Below are 26,793 nucleotides of genomic sequence, written 5' to 3'. Positions count from 1 at the left end.
AGTAGCAGACGATCCGCACCCGAGCGCCGGGCAGAGAACAGCAGCGCCAGTTTTGTTGCAATGAGGCGGAGGCGTGCGGAACTGCGCTGTGCCCCTTGCTGGTCGGCACGCCTAATCTAGTAGAGGGAAACAAAGAGAGAGAGAGAAAAAAAAAATGAAAGAGAGAAAAAAAAAGAAAGAGAGAGCGAGAGCGCGCCGCGCGCGCTGACGCGGCAGCCCTTCCCGAAGGCACGCACTTCAAAGAAAAAAGCACGTTTTCCGGCGGCGGGGGCTGGCGGGGCGGTATGCAGACGCGATCGTTGCGCCGTCGCCGCTGGCTGCCTCGGTTTGAGCGCTGTTAGTTTGCTTCTAGGAGCGTGTGACCCACCGTCTGCTCTGCCTACCCATCCAGCGGAAATGGCCAGCCAGGCGCCGGTGGAAAACGATGTATCGCTACAGAACGGCGGCAAGGATTGTCATGTAAGTGGTATTGGCCCGCGGAGTACGTTCCGAACAGACTGTGTGCGCCTCTAGTTCGACGCCGCCATCATGGCGATCGCGGGGTCGGACGGTACAGGCTCAAATTGACGGAGTTTTTATCCGAGTCTTGCAACATATCCTGTCTTTCATAGCCTTCAGTTTTTTGGGGAGTTGAAGCGGCCTTCAGCTTTGGTGACGTCATCTAACCTATTGCGTCTTTGTCTCTCTACTTGACCGCTGCATTGTTCTGCGGCGTGATTTCTGTGTTCGTATTTCTACTAGTTTTTGCCACTTGTGCGTATTAGTACTGCCTGGGTTTTAAGTGGGACCTGAGGACCGATTTTAGCTTCTTTTTTTAATTTTAATCTTTCACTAAAGCTCGGAACATATTTTTACCGTCTTCAGGTTTTTCGAAGCTGCGGCTTATTTTCGTGAATGCCTATTCTGTTGGCCACCCGGAGAGTCACCAGAGTGAAAAGATTTTTCTTGCGGCCCTGGCCTGGCGCTCGCCTTTTAATGATAGGCTACCAAGGACGACGTGAGAGGAATTCTTTCGCTATTGTTGTAGCCCTTATCGGCACTTAGGGATCGTCTGTTCACAAGGCTATCCGAAATTCGAAATCGGTACCAGTGAATCACCCGCGGCGGTAGCTCAGTGGTTAAGACGCTCGTCTACTGCGGTGGAGTACCCGGGTTCGAGCCCGACCGCAGCGGCCGCGTTTCGATAGAGGCGAAACGCAAAAGGCGCCCGTGTGCTGTGCGATGTCAGTGCACGTTGAAGATCCCCAGGTGGTCGAAATTATTCCGGAGACCTCCATTTTTTCACTCCCTCCTTTATCCTTTCCTTTACGGTGCAGGTCGGGTGCCCATCGAGGTATGTGAAAGTTACTGCGTCATTTCCTTTCCTCAAAAACCGATTTTTCCAGTGAATGATAGTGGCGCCTAAAGAGGTTTGCTCGCGGGCAGGTGTGTCGAGCTCGCTAACCGATCCCCTCGTCTTGCCTCTTTGCTGCGCTTGGTGTGATGTCCGGTATGATAAAATTCTGCGACGCGCATTCGTCGCGCCGAGCAGTCCGTAGAAGATAGCGAGGGTTTTAAACTAGTTATTTTCAGTTTCACGCGAATGTTTGTAGTGTTTGTTCATTCTTCCAAGCTGCCGGCACGCCGCGTTATCGCTTTGTGATGCAAGACGCGCCTAGATTTATCTCGATTGATCGCATCCAGGCGGAGCCGATTCCACGTTGTTCCAGAATGTTGTAGTCACTTCCCAAGCTTTATCTCGAAAGTTCGCTATCAGCTTTAAAAAGAGCGTGGCCGAGGGCGGCCGGCATTCTGGTCGACGACCGCCGAGCACGCTTGTTGCTACGCCGCCGCCGAGTGATTCGGTTCTTTGCGGGCGCAAGTCAGCCCAATAAAGAGTTTCGTTTAGAAGCGATTCTCGCTGTTTTCCTGTTCGCTGGACTGCAGTCATCACTACGTGACAATGTATCCCCTATCTGCAGTCGCCTGCCACAGACATATTTGCGTCACTGTGGTGGGGTATGGGACATTCAGAACACCTATCTGATTTGGCTGCTCTTACTGCAGCAGTTCAAAATCTGCAGCACTTTTACGAGTGCCTATTGGACTGGAAAAATTAAAATGAGTACAAAAGATCTGCAGTCCGGCCTCGTTAATATAGCCACCTTGGTTCCCGAGCAAATGTGTCCATAAAGCCAGTTGTCCGTAGTAATGAATAATGAAGGAAAACAAATAAATATAAAACATGCTTTATGATCACGGCCTGCTTCTCTGCGTAGCGGCGGGCAGTGAATTGGGAATTAAGCAATCTTGGAAGCTCCAGGTACATTATTTGTGTCGCCATTATCGCTAAAGCCATGCAATGCAAATTTTAGCATGTTTCGAGTGCCTAGTGGTCCATGAGACGTGATGGTGCCAGGGGTGGAAAAGTCTGGCAAACGCACTCTGCATTTTACTCTCATCGCTGTCCATAATAACGGGGCAAAAATATATGGGCTGCAATGGGGTCCATACATTTTCACCTTGTGCATTGCCTGGACAAAGAGTTTCTATATTAACGAGGCTTAAATACATTAAAAAGTTTGGTCTCCAGAAAAATTGCTCACAATTCAAGTCATCCATTTTAACGGGGCCCGTATTAAAGGGGCAAAACTGTGCACATGCTGTTGTGCTTCTGTATTTGGTTTGTAAAAGTGCATGCCCAGTGTAGCACGAGTGGCTTGCACTCCCTAATTTGCTGAAAGAAATTTCAAACAGCAAATCATGATGAAGTGCTGCGTGAAGTAACCCCAGGAAATCATTGCTGTCTTAACAAAGTGGTAGTTCTTTCACAAAAGGAGGTGCATTGTAAAGTCTAGATTGGAAATGTGATCTTTTTGTGGGCAGCATTTCAGTGTAATGCATGCAAGGACGTTTTTGAGAAAAGCAAGTTTCCTGGGGCTGGTTGATGCCAACTCGGATTTGCTGTGTGAAATTTCTTTCTTCAGTTTGGGCTGACAGTAGCTGTTAATCTACGCAGCACACAATGGGCTGCAATTTAGTGGTGATGCAAGGTGAGCAAACAACCATTGTATGTTCGTTTCGGGAGCAGCCTTTTAGCATTAGTGGGACTAGGGCCTGAGCTTGTGCTGCACACTTGAGGCACTGCAGGGGAACTAAATAAGTAAGCACAGCATTCCTGCCCACTGTTACCACAACTGCGTGCTGCTGATACTGAGCTCACCCACTGCTTCAGTCGCGTGACGGAGTGAAGCATTCTGGCTTTTCTTTCTGCCCCAGTCAGGCCGCCATCGTGGCAGTTGTGATGGCGCTGTGCAACAAAGCACGTTTTTAGGAATATGGCTTGCTGCAGATCTTACATCTGCAGCAGAGAAACTCTTATCTGCTCTGCCAAAGCGTGAGAACTTATACAAAAAAACTAAAAAACAGCCTTTCAACAAGAAGTTACACGCCAGATACAAAAAACTCAGCAACAACATTACGACTCAATTAAAAGCGGCTAAACGGGCATACTTTGAACAAAGACTATTTGAAGCGGGTAACAATGCAAAGAAAAAATGGGATGTAGTTAACACGTTTCTGAATAGAAATGTACGAAATCGCCAATTATCCAGGATTTCACACAACGGCGTCGACTATGACCAACCACTTGAATTAGCTGAAGTCTTTAGCGATTTCTTCTTCGCTAACGAGCCTCCACCGTCACCTCACCATATAAGAACGGCTAGCCGCATTTCATGCTCATTTTTCCTGTCTCCAACGTCACCCGATGAAATTTTAACTGCCATAAATAATCAGAAAACAACAAGTCCTGGTACTGACAATATTCACCCCAACCACATCAAAATGGTCGCACCTCTAATCTCAGATGTATTTTCTTTTTTTGTTAATCTAATTTTCAAGGTGGGCATTTTTCCAGACGAACTGAAGAAAGGCAAAATAATTCCCGTCTATAAAAAGGGTGACTGCTTACTACCATCTAACTACCGAGCCATATGCGTACTACCTTTTTTCAGCAAAATTATCGAAAAATTAATTGAAAAACGTTTAACTAACTACCTCAATAAGTTTAACATCCTCTCCCCTCATCAGTACGGATTCCGAGAAGGTTTTTCGACAGATCTTGCCCTCATTACACTTACTGACCAACTAAAGAATGCAATAGATAAAGGGCTTCACGCTGCATCAGTTTTTATTGATTTAACAAAAGCTTTTGACACAGTAATCCACAACATTCTCTTTGCTAAACTTGAATCAATAGGTATTTGTGGACCACCGCTTATCCTGCTAAAAAGCTACTTACGAGATAGAAGTCAAACAGTTTGCGTCTCGAGCATTTTTTCTAAGCCTCAAATTACTAATATAGGTGTACCTCAAGGATCCATTCTTGGTCCACTATTGTTTCTTATTAATGACTTGCCTAATTATCTGTCATCCTCAAAATGCATTTTATATGCAGACGATACTACTATATTTAGCTCCGATAACGACTTAGATCGTCTCATTTCTAAACTAAACAATGACCTACAAAATATTATTCGGTGGTGTAACGATAATATGCTTCATATTAATACCTCTAAAACAAAATTCATGCTATTCAGCTGCCATCAAAGAAAGTTAGCCTCTATTCCGTCTATTAATATCGCTAACCAAACTATATTTCCCTCTAACACTGCTACGTTCCTTGGTGTCCACCTCGATAACCATCTGAAGTATCATGACCATATTACTTATGTTAATAAAAAAAAATGGCACCTGGGATACGAATTCTTGTCAAAGCACGACCCTACTTTAGCTTTAACACATTGATCGCATTTTATCACTCATTTATACATAGTCACATCACTTATGGCTTAACATGCTGGGGTAATACTTACAGCTCTCACCTTGCATCAACTCAGGTAATCCAGAACAAAGCTATAAGAATTATTATATCCAGCTCGTTGATTACTAACGCGAGATCTTTACTCCATATGAACAATATCCTAACTGTTTCAGAGCTCATAAAATTTCATTTAGGTATATTGTTCTTCAGAATCATCAACAACCAATTACCAACAGTTGAGTTTTTATCTTCCACACTCACGAATTCCAACACTACCTGGTTTGCTTCTAACAACAATTTCCTCCTATCAAAAGTTCGTACTAACTATGGCAAGCAGACTGTTCAGTACTCATCGATTTCCCTATGGAACACCTTACCTTTGAATGTTAAAAACTCGCGTTCGGTATTTAATTTTAAACAGACCTTAAAACAATTCTTGATAGCAGACAGTTGACCATTAGTTTCTTTCTTTCTTTATCTTCCTTTTTCTTTGTAGTATGTGTTCCTTAGTTTGCGTTCTTTGTCTACAAATGTTTGTATTGTGTCTTAATTTGGTACCATCTTTCATTCTTAAAATGCTGCGCTTAATTTACTGAACTCAATGTTATTATGAACAGGAGGTCCCCTTTCAGTCATTCGACTATGGGACCTCCTTCTGCATATCATTGTACACTGCTCAAATGATTGACTAATAAAAAGTTCTGATTCTGATTCTGAATTCCTGGTACAGTAACAGTTGCGTATACAAGCTAGTACGTACAGTACATGAAAACGGATTTGCAACATATAAGGTTCAAAGGCACCTTCATCTCGGCACTACGTGGAGCCAGATTCTTGACTGATGCGTGTCATATTGTTTTCTTTTGCGGGAGTACCTGCATGGGGTGCATTTTATTGTTCACTTTGCATGCTTTTTCTGCCATTCTTAAGCACTTGGTGCACAAACCTTTAATGTATGAAAAAGAAAATCAACAGCTTTGCCAGCTGCTTTTAGCATAAACAATCTCCTTGTGATTCCAGGTATTAACCAACTCAAGAAACTGTGCTTAATGAAGCGTAGCGACACAGGAACAACTAGTGACACCAATGGCAGCAGTCTCATGCAGTCATTACTGGACTACTAGGTCACAATTCCCAGAATGCTTTGCGTGGTCGAATGACCTTCAGAAATTGTCAATTGCATGTTTGCTTGTGATCTCGGGCATAGCATCACTTTTCATTATGGAAGGCACAGGCAAGTGATGAAGGACTTAGACACTTCATTAGCTGCTAAACTTCCACATCTATTGGCTATGGACAAAAAGGAGGGGGCAGCTGCATGGAGACGACGAATTTACGCAGTAAAGATGTTCCACAGCAGTGCAGAAAGGAAAGGTAACTCAAGAAAACTACCATTGTGCAGAAAAGGACAGACAGGGAGATGTTCGATGTTGTTATTATGGCTGACGGAGGGCAGACGCCAAATCTTTGTTTGCGTGTTTTCTCCTTCGTAATTATGTGCAAGACATTAGTACAGGTTGCGGTACGCACAGCCGCGGCGATGCGCCGCCGGCCGCCATGATTGAGTCGCACGTAGCAGACAAACTCCTGCAAGCACGCGTTCTTCGCGGGTCGCATTCAGACTGGCGTTTGGCATCCGCGCGCGCCGGAGATTCGGCCGGCAGTCGCTGGGCGCGATGGCCGCACGTTACTACGTCGTAAGCGAACGCCACTTCGATTGGGCAGGTGCGCATATGTTACCGCTGCTCGAGACTGTTGAGGAAACAGGCGCAGCGACGAAACATGCTCGCGGGTTTCGTTCCCCTCGATTCTGGGATAGAAGTTCGGATTGTGGTCAATGACAGCAGCGCTTCCGTGGAACCGCAGAACCGCACGTAGTTCAGGCACATTCGCGGGTGAGAGATCGATGACCAGGCACTAGTCGATAGTTGCGGCACGTCTGCGCTGCTCCTTGCATAACTGTGGACTGCGTATGCCTACGCAGAGCCGCTGATATCCGAGCTCTACTGTATATCTGTCCGTGATATAATGCTTCAGATTTTAATCTTCAGCTGACCTGCAAAATTTTTGGACGAAGTGCATCCTAAACAAGCTCTGGACGGCACCAATGTTTGTTTGAATGTTGAATGAAAAGATGTGACCTCGTGGTTTCTTTGATCTTGAAATGAATTCTTGGAGCATGCGCTTCGTTTTTCGGTGCACTCTTTATATCGTTGACGGTGTAAAATCTGCGCTTGCGTCAGGGTGATACTGCAACCTCGATCCCTAACAAAAGAGCACACAAATTTTTGCACCCTGCGCTGTGTCTGGATATAGAAGCGAAAGCTATATTATGCCGTGGTTATGCTTGATTAACTGCTGCTTAGACAGACATAGACTAAGGTTATCAACATTTATTGCTACTTGGCAATTATTAATTGCTACAAACACAGATCGATGGTCTTAGAACACATCCAAATTGGTTACACGTAAAGTCACTCTCGAAGGGCCTCGTAGCCGAAGAACAGTTTGGCAGACGGGTGACGTGGTCTGTCGTACGTCCTGCACTGCGAGAACTCACATCGGTTGGCTCCCTAGATGCAGCCTCCGCGGCTCTTCGTTGTCGTCTTTCAATCGCCGATGCTCTCGCTCTTCGTCTGCCGCCAGCTTTGCACGGTTCCGCCCCCTTCTGTTCGCCAAATCCCTCGCATGTTTGCCAATGTGAGACCAGACTCGGCCCGCCGCCTGCGGGCAGATCGCGTCGTCCGTAGCGCGAAACTGGCAGCTGGGCGCGCACGCGAGAGCGGCGCCTTTTCAAGCGGACCGAGTCATGCAGCTAGTCACGTGACCACAGCTGGCAAGACTGCGAACCACGTGGTTAGTCGCGTGACAGACCCCCCTCCGCTTTTTCGCCTCAGGGTCAAATGTAGCGTCCCGGTGACCTTGGCTCGTCCTAGGCCAGTAAAATATTCGCTGTGTATAAGACAGGACCCTGACGAAGGGATATGTCATGGCGTATATAATTACTGTACCTCTCCCCCCCATCCTCACCTCTTTCATTTCTCCGGTCTGCCTGCTATCCCTATATTTTCGCTGCCCCAGCTCCGGTGCTCTCAATAAAGCGTTGTAGGGGGCTAGTTGGTCGTGCATACTGTCACTGGAGAGCACTAGATTCTAGACAAGGGAACAACACCACGAGACACGAGCGCAAACTTTAAACTGGGGTTTATTTTCGACATGGCGCATATTTATACGCATCTAAATCATGGGACGCACAAACAAAAGCTTTAAAACCAGCCGGGTACAAACCGGGTATGCAAGATACAAACTGTCCTCGCAAGTCATGAATTTTACAACTGACCGGCTAAAAAACAATCTTTTCTCCACGGACGGGTCGCTAAAGGCCGATTCACACGACGGACCGTTCGCCCGCGCACTACGTGTGCATGCGTCAGCACATTGAGGGGCGCGCCGTCGGCCGCCATCCATCCATGCATCCAGCGCGCCCCTCAAAGTGCTGACGCAGGCACACGTAGTGCGCGGGCGAACGGTCCGTCGTGTGAATCGGCCTTAACGTACCCGCCACCGTCCTGTCCAGAAGAGGTTTGCACTTGTGCGCGGCGCAGTGTGCTGCGAGGTTGCCAGGGGCACTGACCAGATATTTGTTGCAATTGTGCTCTCAATCGCTCATTCAAGCACCTTGCTGTCTGGCCGACGTAGGCCCTGCTGTAAGACAGCGGTATTTTGTACAAGACGCCTTCAACGCATGCCACAAACAGGTTCTTGTGCCTCACGCCACAAGACCATGCGTCGTGCTCGTCTGCATGGCCGGAATTGACTTTTGCACGTATGCTTTTGAGTTTCTGAGGCGCGGAAAATACAATGGGTACATCATACTTTTTCGCCACTTTTTTTTAGCCTGTGCGACAAGGAATGCACATATGGCAAAACAACAGGTCTCTTATCTCTTTCATTCGCATTTGCAGGCTTCCCCTTAGTGACTGTCTTCAAAACTTTGTCCGCGACCGAGACTAGCAAGCGACAGATTTGGGTATCCAGCAGCCTGCAAGTTATTGCTGTCATGCATCTTATGATGGCCAGACTTTTGTAGCGCATGCTTGAAACAGGAATCAGCCATGTTCCGCTTTATCAGCTTGGAACCGTAAGGAAGCAAGCCCTCCTTGTTCTGTACTGCCAGCAAACGTGGGGGCCAATTTCAATGGCTGAGTCAAGAAATTGGAGGCAGTTTGTCAGAGGGGGTTTCGTACGTGAGAGTCCTCGACGAGCTAGCTGGAATTCGATCAGCGTTTTTTCCACCAGATCGTTCATTGGGGACCCCACTTCGGCACATATCAGAAAATGATCAACGCACCTGTAGCACGCCGTGATGCCGAGCGGAAACATTGTGTCACGTAGGACGCGGTCGCCTCTGGCTAGAAAAAATGTTGCACAGCACTGGCGCGATGTTGGAGCCAATGCATATCCCGTCCTTCTGCAAAAAGACCTCGCCACCAAACTGCACGTACAGGGAAGAGAGATACAACAGTGCAAGGAAGTCCGAAGTGCTAATCCTACTCGGGTTCATAAACTTGACACTTCCATAGGTGTCCAAACAATCTCCCACAGCTTGCAGCACGTCGCCACGCGGAATGGTGTAAAATAGGTCCTCGACATCGATAGCGAAGGATGTCACTTTTGGGTCTTCCTTGAAGAAGCGCACCACCTCGTCAGAGTTGCGAATCATGGAAGGGTCGTCCAACGGATGCAAGTTCAGAAGCCTTTGTAGGTAGCGGGACGTCGCGTTGCCATGTGCCCTGGTCTTGCACAATTGTCCGGAAGGGTAGCCGTTTCGTGGGTTTTGACCGTGAAGAAGGATTTTAACGAAAGCTGCCTACTGCCCCTAGCTCCTAATTTCTGGCCTACTTCTTCGCACATTTTGCGGCTTGGCATCGTACCTTTTAAGCATTTTTTCATCATGCTTCTCCACCTTGCGGAAGTCCTTCGAAATTGCTTCCACGTCCTTCGGCTTGTACTCCGTTGCCCATAATACCACAGAGCAACCCGTCTTGTCCGGTTGCAAAATCCTCATGTCGTTCTCGGCCACAAATTCTTCGGTTTTCAGAGCAGTGCATCTGCAGCACACGCAGCTTTCTCTTCTGAGGGTGCGCTCGTGGTGTTGTTCCCTTGTCTGGAATCACAGGTGCTTCCCGCAGCGATGGCAGCAGCCTGGGCTAGCAAAAATCTTTTCCTTCCTTTTGTTATTATTATTACTTCTTAAACAAACTACTACTGCACTGACGAAGCGCGGACTATCCCCACCGAGGTGGCTCACTAGTTACGGCGCTCGGCTGCTGGCCCAAAAGACGCGGATTCGATCCCGGCCGCGCGGCCGAATTTCGATGAAGGCGAAATTCTAGAGGCCCGTGTGCTGTGCGATGTCAGTGCACGTTAAAGAACCCGAGGAGCCCTTCACTACGGCGCCCCTCATAGTCTGAGTCGCTTTGGGACGTTAAACCCCCACAAACCAAACCGAAGCGTGGGCTATCGAGTGACAGCTATGAGGTATACTATCGTGTCGAATTTTGTCAACACGGCGTGCACAGTGCAGAAGTGAACAGCTACCTAGCCCAGTTTCCTAGCTGCCATACGAGAGGCCGTTCTGACAATGTACGACCACCACTGGGCAAAAGAACGATTGGTCCAGAAAGGTAACAAGGCTTCCCAAGTCCGGCCATGTGTATGCGTTGCGTGCAGAGGACTGCCACACAACATATAATCGGCGCCTTTTGTCAGATATTTACCCGATGGGCTCGCGCACCGCAGACGCGTCACAGCTATCACTGACCTCCTCCCTGCGAATGTGCCTGAACTACGTGCGGCTCCCGGGCTTGCTGTCATTGACCACAATCCGAACTTCTATCCTAGAATCGAGGGGAACCAAACCCGCGAGCATGTTTCGTCGCTGCGCCTGTTTCCTCAACAGGCTCGAGCAGCGGTAACATATGCGCACCTGCCCAATCGAAGTGGCGTTCGCTTACGACGTAGTAACGTGCGGCCATCGCGCCCAGCGACTGCCGGCCGAATCTCCGGCGCACGCGGATGCCAAACGCCAGTCTGAATGCGACCCGCGAAGAACGCGTGCTTGCAGGAGTTTGTCTGCTACGTGCGACTCAATCATGGCGGCCGGCGGCGCATCGCCGCGGCTGTGCGTACCGCAACCTGTACTAATGTCTTGCACATAATTACGAAGGAGAAAACAAGCAAAGATTTGGCGTCTGCACTCCGTCAGCCATAATAACAACATCGATCATCTCCCTGCCTGTCCTTTTCTGCACAATGGTGGTTTTCTTGAGTTACCTTTCCTTTCTGCACTGCTGTGGAACATCTAACGCGGATTTCTTTACTGCGTAAACTCGTCGTCTCCATGCAGCTGCCCCCACCTTTTTGTCCATAGCCAATAGATGTGGAAGTTTAGCAGCTAATGAAGTGTCCAAGTCCTTCATCACCTGCCTGTGCCTTCCATAATGAAAAGTGACACTACGCCACAGATCACAAGCAAACATCTAATTGACAATTTTGAAGGTCATTCGACTACGCAAAGCATTCTGGGAACGGTGACCTAGTGCGGCAGTGCGACTCTCGGAGATAACATACTAAAAAAATGCACCACAACCGAAAGACTGGTACCCATGGCGCCATCTCACACCCACCGGAGAAACGGGTGCTTTACCGACGCGCTCCATGGTGTAGCCCAGGGGGGTAAAGCTGAGCTAGCAAAGCGGTCCACGCATGTAAGTCGCCATCGTGGACGCCATCTTACAACACATTGTTGTGGCCAGCACTGTTTTTCTCGCCAAGGATGAGTAATTTTTCAACTTGAATTCGGAAAACCGCGACAGAGAAAATAATTATATGTCACTCTTACGCATACTTCCAATGTTTTAAACACATTTTGTAATGTTTAGCATACTGATTGCGATCCTTTCTTTTAGTATCGGTCGATTGTGAATGATGTTCACGAGAAGACTGAGTAAACGCTCTCGGAGTTTCGGTCTGTAACTTCTGCTTTCGAGCCAGGTTTCGGGTTGGTTGCTTAAGGGGGTTAAGCTACGGATCAAGGCACTTAATGCAAGGAGCCGCATATGACAGTCACTCGCGCTCTCATGCACCGCGATGCCCCCTTCGTGCGTTGTATGCAAGGCAAACGCTTCAAAAGGATCAAGCATGACGCATCATCTGTGAATAAACGTGTGAAATGACATATCTGCACATTTCGCGACAACTATTTACTGAAAAACGTGTGAGCGAAAATCTCCCGCTCTCGGAACTCTTTAAAGGCGTATGACACCAAGCGACTCAACCTTGCTGCCGTTTACTTTTTCACTGCATTGGGCTTTCTTAACGCCATTCCCTCAATCTGCTTGACAGAGTAAACATTGGTGCTACTTGTAAAGGATATAGGTGTTCTTGCTTAAATGCGTTTTTATTACTTTGGAAGCACTAATGCATGCGGTAAGCAAAGGTGACTGTTGAAATGAACGGCCGCGCAACAACAGCGGCAAAAGAAAAGGACTACACATGCTCGCACTACCAACAGTTTATTAGTCGGAAAAGACGTACGCTTATAATCCTCAGCTCAAGCATGTGACAGAGCGTATTTCGCTCCGAACACAGACAGTGACAGGAAATCGGCATGGAAACAGGACAGCATACTTGTAATCGCAGGACCCTTTTTATCCTGTGCGTATAAAGTACTAGCGGCACTAGCTTCTGTAAGCACTTTCGTCTGGGCCAGTTGGTTCATAACAGCTATTAAAGGAATAAAATTGCGCAAAGGGATTGAGAAGAAAAACGCAAGAGGCGTGAGGACAGGACAGAGCGCAAGCTTCCAACTAGTTTTTATTTCTGAGACACGAGCTGCTTATATGCCAAATGGAATCAATTATCAGAGGCATGACAGGCGAACCCATGCGCACTCAACCAGCAAAAAAAAAAACAACAAAAAAGCAAACCAACTGCCAAGCAAGGAGGAACAACGCCCCTATCTCATCTCATCGAGCAAACCAAACGAAAGGAGATACCACAGGAAAACGGTGCGCCAGGACGGCTGCAGAAGAGAAGGCGAGGCCGAGCCTACGAACATATACTCACACATGCGACACTGCGCGCGCGCAGACAGCTCAACACGCACGCGATCTGTACTGACCTTTGCCATCGTAGCCATCGCTCAGCAGTTAAAATCGAAGAAAGTGAGAAATTTGGTTATAAATTATTTAGCGGTCGTGGGCGAATGCCACGGAGTGACCCATGTTTGCTAATGTCTTGCGCATCAATACAACGAAGAAAGCATGCAAGCAAAATTCTGGTGTCTGTGCAGTAATGGACAAAATTTCGCTAGACGCTGGTGCGCCGTTGCAAAGCTAGCTCCATCGGCGCTTTTCGGTGAATTCGGTGAGCGCGCGGAGCGCCTGCGCGACCAGCACGCGCCGCGACGAGCGTCGAAAAGGGGCAGGCATCTCCATGCACCTGGTGCTGGCTCTCTCCCCCTCGCGAGCCGACTGAAAGAATGTCAAGCCGTGAACAGAAGATGGTTGGGGAGCTGCAAGGATTCCGAGAAAATTTGGGGGAACATGAAAGCTTTCAGCCGTGAAGAGACTCCCCGAGAGCCCCGCGGTCCTCCGATTGTTGTCAACCGCACCCCGCTTCCGACGCGCGCGCGAGCGCCCGTGCGGAGGCGCCGATATCTGGCACTGTGGGATGCGTGCGTCGTGGACGCGTCGCGCATGCGCAAACCTGCTCTGGCCGACGCGAGGGCCCTCAAGTGCGCAGGACGCGCGCCGAAAAGCGCCGATGGAGTACGAGCCGCACTGTGCTGGACGATGACTAGGCGCACGCCTTCGTGGTTTCGGGCGGGTGGTCGTGGCTCGAACCGTGCGCCCGTCGTGCTCGGTGCGCAGCAAGTCGACAGCGGTAACAGCGCGCGTTCACGTAGCCCGCCGCCTTTATATCGCGTCTTTTAGAAAATAAGTGCAGCACGGTATGTTTTGTTTCTTTCGTTAATAGACAGTTTTAGCTGTGCGTGCGCTACGGGCGCACCTTACGCGCAGTGCCACCCGTCCTGGCAACGTCAGTTTTAGTTGGGAGTGGCTAGCGTAGTCCTGCCATGCACCAACTATAGCTCAACTCTCCGTACTTCTATCGGAGGTCGTTGCTATGACGACAGTGTACGCCGTAGATAGTTAGGCTTAACATCAAGAAATTCTTGGATTTATCTGAAAAACGATGACTATTTGTCACATATATCGTTACGGATGGGTGAGAACGCGCAAAATAAAAGTGAATACAACCGTTTAGTGCGAGCTATCGCGTCGAAAAATGCAGCGGCGATGCAGTATTTGGTCCGAAGCGGGCGTGCAGGGCGCCGCCATGTTGCCAACGTTAACCACGCAACGCAATGTCCGCTGGCTCACGTACAGCCTTTTTTCAAAAGTTTGGAGCCCAGGGGGTTTTCTTTTGAGCCACACTGTGTCGTTCTTAATGAATCTCTAGCGCTCCAAATTTCCTGAACGTGAGAAGATTTCTGGTACTGCCTCCTGCAATAGGTAGAACTTCCACGAATGCTACTGGAGTCCCAGTATAAAGCTTTGAAGGGAACCCCCTGGGCTCTAAACTTTTGACAAAACTGTACGTATGCAAGACGCAGGGCTTGCGTTCTGCGCATGCGCACTACGGTCCCCGCAAGCTCCTTGCGTACGCTAAGCCCTTGCGGACGCACAGCTAAAACTGCTATCATTTCAACGCTTGCTTGCGATAGGGGCCTCGTTCCCGCAAGCTGCCCGCTGCGGTGAAAACCTCTTTTCGGTGAAGAAACTGTCCGTATGCCTCAACTGCGAGCATCAAGGCGTTGACACGTGCGAAAAGAGAGTGCGATTCACTGCGGCGCGCCGTTGAGAACGGCGTCGCAATGTCCGTTCGCAGCTCATCGCCTGCGTCCAGCCTGCTAGAAAAACGCAGCGACGGGAAGCGGCCATAGACTTTCTTACTATTACCTAGAGGGAAAGCTAGCGCTGCACTTCAGCCACCATGGACGCTCAAAGCATCATGGGGCGGTGAGCTACTTGTTGCGGGACAGTAGTATTTTTTCGGGAACACGGCCTACTGAGATGTTTCATTCCGAAAACGCTGTTCGTGTGTGCGCAGACGACTTTCGCACGAACGCAGTGTGCAAAAGCCATAGTAGTGAAAACGCAACGACACACGACGCCAATAAAAGCCTTCACTTTTCCAAAATGCTATTGAAAAAACCTCTTAAAGTATCTAAGCAACAACATTTTTAAAAAAAAACATTAATTTTTAGAAATGCGCCTGTTAATTACGAAATATTAGTTTTCATAGTGTTCATTACTTGGCCAATAGGAAAGCTAGCCATCTCTTATTTTGGGCAAACTTTGCATTTACATGCTTTTCTGCTTGTTTGTTGCAATTTACAGACAGGATATTGAATGTTAGGACATTCGTAGTTTTCGAACAGCTTTATTTTTCTATTATTTTTTGGCCAAAAGTTGAAGTTCTGCAGTCGGTAGCTCACCGCCCCATGATGCTTTGAGCGCCCATCGTGGCTGAAGTAGTCACGAGGGGCCTCCATGCAAACTCCCATAGACGGGTTGCCAGCTTTCCCTCTAGGTAATATTAAGAAACTCTCTGGAAGCGGCAGCCGATGCGAGCGCGGAGAGCGGCAACGTCATGATGACGTAGGGGCTCGCTCCTCGGGGCCGACCTGCTGCCAGCCTGGATGCCTGCCGCCGCCGCCGGCTGAAAAATGCGCTCTAGTATTTTTGTTTGCGTTCGTAACAAGCCCTGGGATACTGAATGTCAAAAATGCATCATTTCTGACGATCGTTGGCCAATACCGAGTTGCTGGTGGAAGTGACGTCTGCGATACAAGCAAATAGCTGAGGTGCGTTTCCGAAGAGTACGCAAAGAACCATGGGAAAATCGTCTGTCAACTACCTCCGGTTCCAAATTTCTCCCTCGCACTGACTTCTGTATAGCAATTGCCATGCATTCGTGCATCGTGTATTCGCTACTCTGTGCTGATCACCGTAAGATCAGCGCGTGCTGCGTTGAACGGAAAATGAAAATAACGAAAGGTACGAGTGTTTCTTCGTGGTTATAATATGCCAGCGTAGGCTGGCTGTTCTGCGTATGTACGGCAGTCGGTTGTGTGCGCGGTTGAACTAGTTTAACGCTTCGATCATTATATTTTAGTTTCTTTTTCGCTGCACTGCGAAGGCAAACGAAGGGCTGAGCTTAAACAGTTCAGCAAACGATACATGTGTTTTCCTCACAGCATGTGAAAGCTGCCAGTGGGCTATAGCAACATGCAACTGTGCGCACAGCGCGTCTCAACACACACATCGCTTTGCATACGCATAGAAAGACTCCTACCATTTGCGTTATTTTGGTTGTACTTCATGTGAAAACACGCTACGAAGCAGAACAGTCACGTCTAGTTGATATTGCGATGATGCAATACAATCAGCGGTGCTGCACTGGAAATAAATTAGTGTAAGAAGCGAATTTTCACAGCGACTGCCGTGAAGCAAACGAGTACTGGGAGAAATTTGGAACCGGAACTAGCGGTAGCAGACGACTTTCCCATGAGCCTCTGCGATGAATGTGAAAACGCACCTCACCCGTTTAATCCCATAGCCGCTTTGGTGCGGTTCGCCGGCCGTCTGCTAGCTCCGTTGCTGAAGGCGTCGCGGAAATCAGACATCTTTTTTGATGGGATGGGTTCACAGTAAAGTAGCGCCTTTATTTGAGCGCTGGCCAGTCCCGTAGCGCCCTCAGCTCGGCATCGATGCGAAACTAGCTAGGCTTAGCGACGACCAGGACAGCCGGGGAGCAGCGCTTGTTCGTCGCCCGGCGTTCCCGCAAGCTCCACTCGTGCACAGGCATGCTGTCGTTGCACCTCGAATCTAGGAGGCAGCCTTTCTGGTAGGATGGCTGTTTCGTATTAAGGCGAAAGCCTTTAATGCCTCATCGTTGTCGACAGAAGCTTGTCAGCAGAGGTGTCACGCTTTTGACGGTTGACCACCGAGATATGCGAGACAGTTACTGCGTATTTTCCTTTCCTCAAATACAATTTTCCTTTTCTTCATTACGGACCCTCTTTCTTCTTTCACTCCCACTTCCTGTCTTCCTGTACGGTGCTGTTGAGGTGTCCACCGAGATGACAGAGAATTACTGCGCCATTTCCTTTGCTCAAAAAGCGTGCGTTCAAAGGGCAAGGCATCGCGCTGAACGGGTGGTGGCGTTCCGTGGACTCCCTGAGTCCCCTCTGGATCTTGTAGAGGGAAATTGGGTTGATGAGCAGCGTTACAACACGCTGTCGCGTTTCACTCCTAAGGGCGAAGCTTAAAGGCCCCCTGCCCACCCGCGGCCAGCAGACACTCTCTACCTCACTTTGAGCGAGCCTCCTCTCCTTCCATTCCCTCCTCGAAATTTTTCTCTCCCGCTCCTCGTCGAGTAGGCTCGGCAAGGCAAAATCACCCCTTCCTTCTCCGGTGTAAGCCGGAGGCGTGGTGTCTGTGGAGTGCGTCACAGGGCGACGTCATGGCCCCGCCTTCAATAGAATTCTTTTCTTGGTTTTTGCATTTTCTCCGCACACTGACCGATCGAGAGGCGCGATCGGCTCGACCACCTAGACTTGTTAGCGAGCGCATCCTTTCATACATCTGTTTGTCATTCCCAGTTAACGAGCCACCTTTTCATTTTCTTTTAGGCCTCCCCACCGTTTCACGAGCGGAGGGGCGGAAGTCGGTTGTGTTCGAAACACACGGCGAAGCGCGGACCCGGCAACCGCCCGTTTGCTTTTCTCCATGCGTGTTTGTGTTCTGTGTGTTTGTGTCTTTTCTCCGCTCCAAAGCATATGTCATTCATTGGAGTCAAGGCGTACGCAAGATGCACGAAAGATAAGCGGTATGTGTGCGGAGCGGTAAAGTGGGCGAGCGAGGGAAAGGCTCTGCTGCACTACTAATTAAAACCTTGTTTTGGGGGGCTCGCATAGAAGAAAAGAAACTGAGAAGGGAGCGCGCACGCAGAGCGTCTCGTGACGGGATCACGGCGGGGGGGGGGGGGGGGGGCGAGCCAACTCCCTCAGTTTTACTGTTTTTTTACTTTTTATGGCTAGGGTTCAAGGCTGTCGCCGCACGCTCCCTCCGCAGTTTTTTTTTTGTTCCTTCATGCGGGTTTGTAGGCATGAGCCAGAACAGAAGGCGCTGCGGAAAGCGTTGTGCAGACGACGCGACGCCAAGGCTACGCCCAACCTTCTCCCGTCAGTCAGAACGATGCACCAATGGAGTGCCTTTAGCGAAAGTAGCCCCCCTTGACGTCAGCGGGGTGCAGAGTAGTGGGCCGGGCCCGTTTTTGAAGGAAGGAAAGAACGAACGGGCTTTGATTTGAATTTTCGCAGCTTTTCGGGGCGCGCATGGCTCTAGTATTTTGCAGAGGTTATCTTCGATGCCTCATCTATGCAGTGGGCTTGTTTTTCAAAAATGTCCGGACCCTGGTCAGTGGCCCTTTAAGCGCCATTAATCAGCAACCAGTAATTTGCCATTAATGAGTAATTTGTCATTATTTAGTAATTAGTACTTATGTGTGACGTCATCCAGTGGTGCCATCACCAGTGCCACAGCTAGAGGCAGTCAAAGTGGTGCGGAAAAATCTTTTGCCTCTACGCACTTTTATACAGTCAAAGTGCCCCCTGAATTTTTTTTCTTGTGCGGAAATGAAGTGCGCCGAGCCTGCCAGCCGGCCAGCCTCAATCCCGTCTGTCGGCGTCTAATACCCTTGCCACACAGCCAGATTTAATGCCATTAAGTGCTTACTGCCTTAAGTTTTAATGGCATTCGTGCGGTGGCATAAGCATAAGTTTAATGGCATTAGCCTTACTGCCATTCGCAACCTACTGAGTTCACCACAACTCATTCGCCCGTGCAATGCGTACTCTCGTTCCCATTCCACACGCAGAAAAGCACGAGTAACAACTTCCTGACCAGTAGAAAATGGTTAATTCGTAACTTTGTCAGATGAAGCGCCATTTTATCCAGCCTTTTTGACAGGTACTCTCGACTTGTGGGCCGACGTGCGAGTTTATGGCTACTTTTTCGACTTAAAGCAAGAACAGCCGCATTTTCTGGAAAATCATTTTTACATTACATTTGAACAACATTCCGGGTATATTGTGCTCATTAACACTGTTTATATTCAGATGAAACTTCTCACTGCCTTGCAAGCGTTATCGTCATCCTCACTTTCGATAATGGCAGTAAATGTGGACAGCCCCGCCGCGGTGGCCCAGTGGTTACGGCGCTCGGCTGCTGGCCCGAAGGACGCGGGTACGATCCCGGCCGCGGTGGCTGAATTTCGATGGAGGCGAAATTGTACTGTACTGTGCGTGTACTGTGCCTGTGTACTGTACTGTGCATGTACTGTGCGATATCAGTGCACGTTAAAGAACCCCAGGTGGTCGAAATTTCCTGAGCTCTCCAATACGGCGTCCCTCATAGCTTGATTAAAGGGACCCTGAAATGGTTTCTTCAATCATATTGCAACAACTCTGTAGAGGTGGTCTCTGCGAGTATTCTAGTCTGATTCAGAAAGCTGCGCGTGGAACCAATAATTTACAAGCAATTTTTCAAACTTGCCGCTCACAGCCGATTAGGGCGACACCTCACCGCGCGTTTTTACCCGCCCCTACCACATGACGTAAACTGGGCAGCCTTGGCCATGGACTGGGCGACCCTTCTCATTGGCTCTGCCATATGACGTCACACGCAATTTTTGCAATATTTCATTTGAAACTGAGCACTGATGCTCCTTGAAATACTATTTTATTGATTGCTTATTATTTTTTAAAACATACGTATACAGAGGTAAGAATCCAGCGCATTTCTTGAAATTAATGTGGTACTTCCGGTAAAGAAGGAAATACGTCTGCTCACAAAAGCATGTGTTCTCGTCAAATCTTGGCGCCCGCCTTTGCGAGTTTCCTAGCTGCGCCGACGAGTCGCTGCTATAGTGTACTAGAATTATATATATCGCTGCTGTCGTCGCCCTGTGGGTCTCGGTATGGCGTGTACTGAAAGGCTCGAAGCCCATCTCAGCGGTGGCTGCACGCAGCCGCGCTTCGAGCTCCGGATCCATGCTGTTCGAGCAGCAATCAGGAGACATGTGCGAAAACTTGGACGGCGCGCCGCACCGGTCGTCATCAGAAAGACTGCCAGCTATACTCGAGCAGCAACAAAGCATGCCTGCTTATGTTGGGAGCTTTCGGCAAAGACACCGCTCGCGGGCTCTTCGAGCGACGAGCTCTGCTGCTGCCTGGCTGTCGTGGTCGTCGCTAGGCCTATAGCTCGTTTCGCGTCGAAGCCACAGCGGCCGGCGCTTCGGAAGTCGCCTGAGCTATAATAAAAGGCTTACTCTAAACATCGCTTTACAGTCAACAGCATCATCTAACAATAAAGTAATAGTATGGTCACTTTCCGCCACGCCTTCAGCCGCGAAGCGAGCGAGCGCCAGGCGAGCCGGACCCCAACGTCAGGCCAGCGGCAGCTGCAAGGCGGTTGTGGACAGAAATTTGCTCGTATCACAGTTGTTACCTTTACCAGCAGCTCAGTATTGGTCAGCGATCCTCAAAAATGACACATTTTTCACATTTCTTGGCCTAGGGTTTATTATTTACGGCAAGAACACTCTTTAGCTCTTTTTATGACGCCGGCAGACCTGATTCAGGCCGGCCGGCCGGCCGGCATGCTCGGCGTACTTCACGTTCGCACAAGGAAATACAAAACAGCCATTCTACCAGAGATGATGCTTCCTAGATTCGAGCAACGACAACATGTCTGTTCAAAAGTGGATCTTTCGGCAACGACACCGACTGCGGCAACGCCGGGCGACGAACTGCGCGCTGGTCCCAGGCTGCCCTAGTCGTCTCTAGGCCTAATGGTTTCGCATCGAAGTCGCGGCTGACGGCGCTTCGGAAGTCGCTTGCGCTATATCAAAATGCCTACTCTTCACATCGCTTTACTGCGAACTCTTCCCATAATAGAATATATATTCGATTTCCACGACGCCTTCAGCAACGGAGCTAGCAGGCGGCAGGCGAAGCGCCGCAGCAGCACCAAAGCGGCTATGGGATGAAATTTGCTAGTATCGCATTCATCACTTTTACGATCAGCTCGGTATTGGCCAACGACCGTCAGAAGTGATGCATTTTTGACATGCACCTATCCCAGGGCTTGCTATAAACGTGAACAAACAATACTAGCGCGTTTTTCGCTCGCCGGCGGCCGGCATCAAGGCTGGCAGGCCGGCCCGGCGTGGCTCGGCCCCGAGCGCCCTGAGGAGCGCGCTGTACGTCATCACGACGCTGCCGCTCTCCGTGCTCGCTTTGGCTCCCGCTTCCCGTCGTTGCGTCTGCCGTGCGCGGCTCGTCATTGACATCTAGCAAGTTGCACGCAGGCGACGAGCTGCGATCGGACGTTGCGACGCCGTTCGCAACAGCGCACCGCAGTGAATCGCACTCACCTTTGCACATGTGTCTACGACCACCGGAAGTAAACAAGCAGAGCGCCATTGCTTGACGTATGCATGGGCGGAGCATCGGCCCGTCTTTTCTTTTTTTTTTTTCGGAGCGAGCCCCGCGTGTATGAGTTGAGGGTGGTATGTGGGGGAGAGGAGGAACATCATTTTTAATCGGCGATATCTTCGGTGTTGATGGAGTTCGCTTAACAATTTTTGCGGTGCGGCGACAAGTGATGGAATACCGATCTCTCGTGGGCTTTTGCTAACCTTGGCAAAGAGCTTTTCAGGGTCCCTTTAAACCCCAATAAACCAAACCATTAAATGTGGACATGTAGCACCAACTCCGAAAGTAATGGCATTAACAAACTTAAGGCCTTAAGCATTTACTGCCATTTCTTGTGCGCGTGTGGCACGGGTATAATGATTGTTCCTGACGTAAATAATAAACCTTGGGATAAGAACTATGCAAAATATATTTTTGAGGATCACTGACCAATACCGATTTGTAGGTAGAATTAACGACTGTGATACGAGCAAGCTTCTAGCCACAACCTCCTCGCAGCTGCCGCTGGCCCGACGTTGGGGTCCGGCTCGCCCGCTCGTTTCGCTGCCGAAGGCGTCGCGGAAATTGACCGTACTATTATTTTATTAAGGCGAAAGCCTTTAATGGCTCATGCTCGTGTACGCGTCCCTCCGTGCGCTGGAATCGTGCCAACTGTAGCCTCTCCTCCGCGCTGCGGCGCAACCTCCTCTCCGTAATTTCCTTTCTTCAAATTCATTTTCTTCATTACGGGCCCTCTTTCTGTTTCTTCTTTCACTCCCACTTCCTCCCTTCCTCTACAAACGGACGGGTGTCCACCGAGGTATGCGAGACAGTCACTGCGTAATTTCCTTTCCTCAAATACAATTTTCATTTTCTTCATTACGGCCCCTCTTCTTCACTGCCACTTCCTCCCTTCCTGTGCGGTGCGGTTCAGGTGTCCACCGCGACGGTTGCTAGGCAACGGCTCATAGGGCCGCATCAACAACACAACAGCGCGATTCAGGCGTCCACTGACCCAGACAGTCAGTTTGCGCACTTCCTCTCCTTTAAATGATAGGAGTGTAAAACATCAACGCCAACGCCAATGAACACAATGAACGCCGAACGGGCAACGGCGACTTCGACGCCGCGAAACGGGCGCCAAAGAGCTGCGCTCTAAAACACTACAATAAATACCGCACATGCGGGAAGCTCGCCACGCACCAAGCGGTTCGGGGAAGCTGCAGTGGGTTGACCACAAGGCTTTCGCCAAGCACACTTTAGAATTTCCAAAGTGTCTTCGGCAACTTTTTGTGAGGTGATGCTGTTGACAGTAAAGCGATGTGAACAGTACGCTTTTTATAAGCCGCCGCAGTGGCTCAGTGGTTATGGTGCTCGGCTGCTGACCCGAAAGACGCGGGTTCTCTCCTGGCCGCGGCGGTTGAATTTCTTTGGAGGAGAAATTCTAGAGGCCCGTGTACTGTGCGATGTCAGTGCACGTTAAAGAACCCCAGGTGGTCGAAATTTCCGGAACCCTTCACTACGGCGTCTCTCATAGCCTGAGTTGCAGGACACATTGTGTTGTAGGATGCAATAATACATATATTAATTCGCCTCGGGCAAGGTTTTATGGATTTCCAACGCGACATTGGGAGACGGCCATCCCTTCGCGACGGGCAATACGCGCGCGCGGTTTCTGGTCAAACAATGGTCAAACCCGTGCGGAAGACGCTTACGTGACTCATGCATTACCTCCTAGACAGGTTTTTGACTCATGGCAAATTCAGCAGACTCGGAGGAATGGTAATGGCTCTCTGGGAACCCTTCCCTTTTCTTGCACCCACGATTTCCGGTCATTGACTTGGCTGTCAACAATATGTGAGCTTAAAAAGCCCCGCGAAACTCGCCCGCAGTCACACGTTAGGAAGGAGCCCAAATTTTGCGCGGCAAAGAATCGTTTACCTTAGTTCCGGCGTCTTTTTCGACAGTAAAGGCACGTTTTCAGGGGCAACATGCTCCTGGTAAATCTTTGCCTCCACGTCTGAACGACTGGGTGATAATTTAGTACAATAATCATATATCCTAATGTCAAAGAATCAGGGTACTTGTACTAAATGCGTAGAAATTAAATAAACCTGGCAATGAAATTCCGCTTTTTGAGCACAAGCTTTCTGCAAGAATCCTGCATAAAATAGCCGGGATACTAATTTTTTGCAGAATCCCAGTCAAAACGCGCCGTAGCGAATCGCACGCACTTTTCGCACATGTGTCCCCGCCTTTAAGCACGCATGCTGTGTCGGTGCCGCGTGTCCCTGCTTGCAGTGGGGCGGCAGTTCGCAAGCGGCGATCGGTGCGGCGCTCCGGCGAAGTTTTCGCACGTGTCCCCATTCACACGGCGGATGAAGTTGGTTCCGTCCGGGCGCGGAGAGCACCCCCCCCCCCCCCCTCCCTGGAAAAAGTTCTGCGGACGCCCTTGGATGGGTAGCTCTTGAGAGCGCGCCCTCAACTCTCAGCGAGCTCCCCGAATGACCTAGGTTGCTGGAATTTTCGCTTATTTTCTTTTTGCTAGGATGGGGGCGCTTTCGTGAGATTAAAGGCCCATCTCCATGGGCCCATCCGAGGCGCACGAGCGCAGCGCCTACGCGTACCAGCGTACACCGGGGCCGGTCTGCGCATGCGCGAGGCGCAGACGCGAGCTGGCGCGGGCCCTTGGCAAACATCCATGTCAGATATTTGCGCCTCGCTCGCTCCGGCGCCGGAAGTGGCTCGCTGCTTTGCAGTCGGTGTAACCAATCAGAGAGCGCAGTTCTCTCGGCATTCAATGGGGCCTTTCTCACCGTTTTCCTCGCTGAGCTGAGCGCGGGTACCAGCAAGGAGGAAAAAAAAACTATGGAGGGAGCGTAACGTCACGCGGCCACCGTTCACAAGCCGAGTGTTTTTTTCTGTCTTTTTTTTCTATATTTTTTTTACTTGTTAAGGCTAGGCTTCAAGGCTGTCGCCGGGCGCTCCCTCAGTTTTTTTTTTCCTCCGTGGACCCATGGGTACCAGCGACAGGAGGCGACAGGCCATCGAGTTGCGTATCTTTTCCGATACTTGTCGCGGCGCGGCGATGGGCGCGTAGGCCCTGCACTCGTGCGCGTTGGGTGTGCCCATTAGCCTTTATGACGGTGTGGCTGGCGCGGTTCCTCGTCAGTGGGTCCCTTCAGCGGCTTGGGGCCGTCTTTGCATATCACTTAGCAGACACGGACGCTGTTCTTTGTTTTATTTATTTTATTATTTGAAAAATTATTATTTTTTTCATTTCTCACAAACTCTCCCTTTAACCAAGTCAAATGTTTAAAAATCCATAATATGATGGACAGGGACTGCGATGATGAAATTGTATTGCTGTTTCAGCCCCGCCGCGGTGGCTCAGTGGTTACGGCGCTCGGCTGCTGTCCTGAAAGACGCGGGTTCGATCCCGGCCGTGGCAGTCAGATTTCGATGGAGGTGAAATTCTAAGAGGCCTGTATACTGTGCGATGTCAGTGCATGTTAAAGAACCCCGAGTGGTCAAAATTTCCGAGGCCTTCACTACGGCGTCCCTCATAGCCTGAGTTGCTTTCAGACATTAAACTCTGATAAACTAAACTAAACCAAACCGTATTGATTTTTTGAAATTAACACAACTGAAGAAGTTGGAATATTCACTGCCAGCTAACAGTGCTGCAGTTTTGTAAATAACCACGTGGCCTGTATTGCATTGTATTCTGACGCCTTTGAAGGCAATAAAGAAAAAAAAGCTCTTCAGTGGTCGAGGGGTAGCATGCCCTACTCATGACTCAAAGGGCAGCAGTTAGAGTCCTGCCTTGACTGCTTTTATTGTCAGCGCACCTGCTTTTCTTCAGAGGCACTACAATGGTGGTGGAATGATGTCATGACCCTGTAAACCAATGAGAAATTCTGTAGTAATGTCATCATTATTGTACTGTGTGATCATTGTGGGGTTAGTCATTGGCTGATTAGTCCCAAAGTGTAATACTTCTACATTGTTCAGAAAAAAATTTGAGTGTACGTAAATTTCTGTAAATTTTTTGCGGAGACCTAGTTTTTTCACTCATCTGGAAAATTCAAAGCTGTTACATGACCTGAAAATTTTTTCCCCACAAGTGTTAAGGGAAATTACTTTTGACAGTGCTACATAGAGCCATCAATTTTCTCAAAGAAATATGGGAGGGCCGCCGCGGTGGCTCAGTGGCTATGGTGCTCGGCTGCTGGCCCGAAAGACGCGGGTTCGATCCCGGCCGCGGCAGCTGAATTTCTTTGGAGGAGAAATTCGAGGCCCGTGTACTGTGCGATGTCAGTGCACGTTAAAGAACCCCAGGCGGTCGAAATTTCCGGAGCCCTCCACTACGGCGTCTCTCATAGCCTTAGTCGCTTTGGGACGTTAAACCCCATAAACCAACCAAACCAACCGAAATATGGGAGGGTAGAGCGCAAACTCTGGTGCGTTTGGCATGGGGTGACCCGTATGGTTTCTGGAATCTTGTTAAATGTTGAGTGTTTTGTGTGGTTCACTATTTAACTAATTACGTGGAGCATGATCTTCATGTGAACTTTGGAATCTGGTTGGGAAACGGGCAGTTTGTTTACAAGTCTCATGTGAACTTTGGAATCTGGTTGAGAAACTGGCAGTTTGTTTACAACTTGATGATAGTAGGGACAATACGTTGAAGCAAGTCATGAACCTACATAGATGCAGCATTCAGTTGATAGGTGTCATTTTGCACAGTTTATTGTTAAGCATACATATTTCTTGAAAAATTAAGTGCAGGGCTGGCTGCACTCCAGAGTGCAGGTTGCAGGTGTGCATCTCTCCTTATTGCAAGCATTGTTTACATTGAGCAGGGTAGCTGTGCTTGCCAAAATATTCACTGTTTCACTAGCATTTGAGGTCAGCAAGGGTTGGCGGGCTGATGAGCAGCAACACACAAATTGTTCTTGTCTCAGCATGGGATGCTGTTTTCAATCTGCGTTACTGGTTTTTTTGCCTGCAGCCAGAGAAAGGAGAGACAGAGGCTGAACATCTGACATCTGAAGCTGAAAACTCGAGCGATGGTCCTCCGGCCAAAAAGGCAGCACTGCAAGGTACTGTGTTTCTTCCTCGGTCATGGCTAGTGTGCCGAGTGCGATTCATTTCTAAGGATCAAACTGTGAATCTGTTGCTTGTGTGCTGGTCTTTGTTTGTATCTTGTAGCCTTTCCACTTTGGAAAATCGTATTCCTGGAAATAGGTTGCGAGGGGAAATCATCCAGCACCAAGGTAAACGGGTCTGTCTGTTTTGCCATAGCGATCACAGCTAATAAGTGCGATTTGTGGGCATGGGGTCTCTGCGCACACCATCATTTTAATGCGCCTCC

The 26,793-nt window shown here is 49.3% G+C and overlaps 1 protein-coding gene across 13 annotated transcripts in view; it reads left to right on the top strand.

Annotated features, from left to right (window-relative positions):
- The first annotated feature begins 228 nt into the window (after positions 1-228).
- hfp (Poly(U)-binding-splicing factor hfp) overlaps positions 229-26,793 on the top strand; it is a 94,490-nt gene continuing 67,925 nt past the window's right edge. For 4 of the 13 annotated variants that reach the window (XM_089578327.1, XM_089578325.1, XM_089578326.1 and 1 more), the window contains exons 1-2: positions 230-459; positions 26,431-26,521. In XM_089578327.1, the coding sequence (XP_089434453.1) occupies positions 397-459; positions 26,431-26,521 (154 nt within the window). In that variant the 5' untranslated portion in view covers positions 230-396. Of the gene's footprint in view, positions 460-26,430; positions 26,522-26,793 lie in introns of all 13 variants that reach the window. The other 9 variants (XM_089578332.1, XM_089578330.1, XM_089578328.1 and 6 more) reach the window with 8 other exon arrangements.

This window comes from Amblyomma mixtum, chromosome 3, assembly GCF_055824585.1.
Source record: "Amblyomma mixtum isolate Tamu chromosome 3, ASM5582458v1, whole genome shotgun sequence".
NCBI classification, from domain to species: domain Eukaryota; kingdom Metazoa; phylum Arthropoda; class Arachnida; order Ixodida; family Ixodidae; genus Amblyomma; species Amblyomma mixtum.
This window is presented reverse-complemented; position numbering and strand designations above follow the sequence as displayed.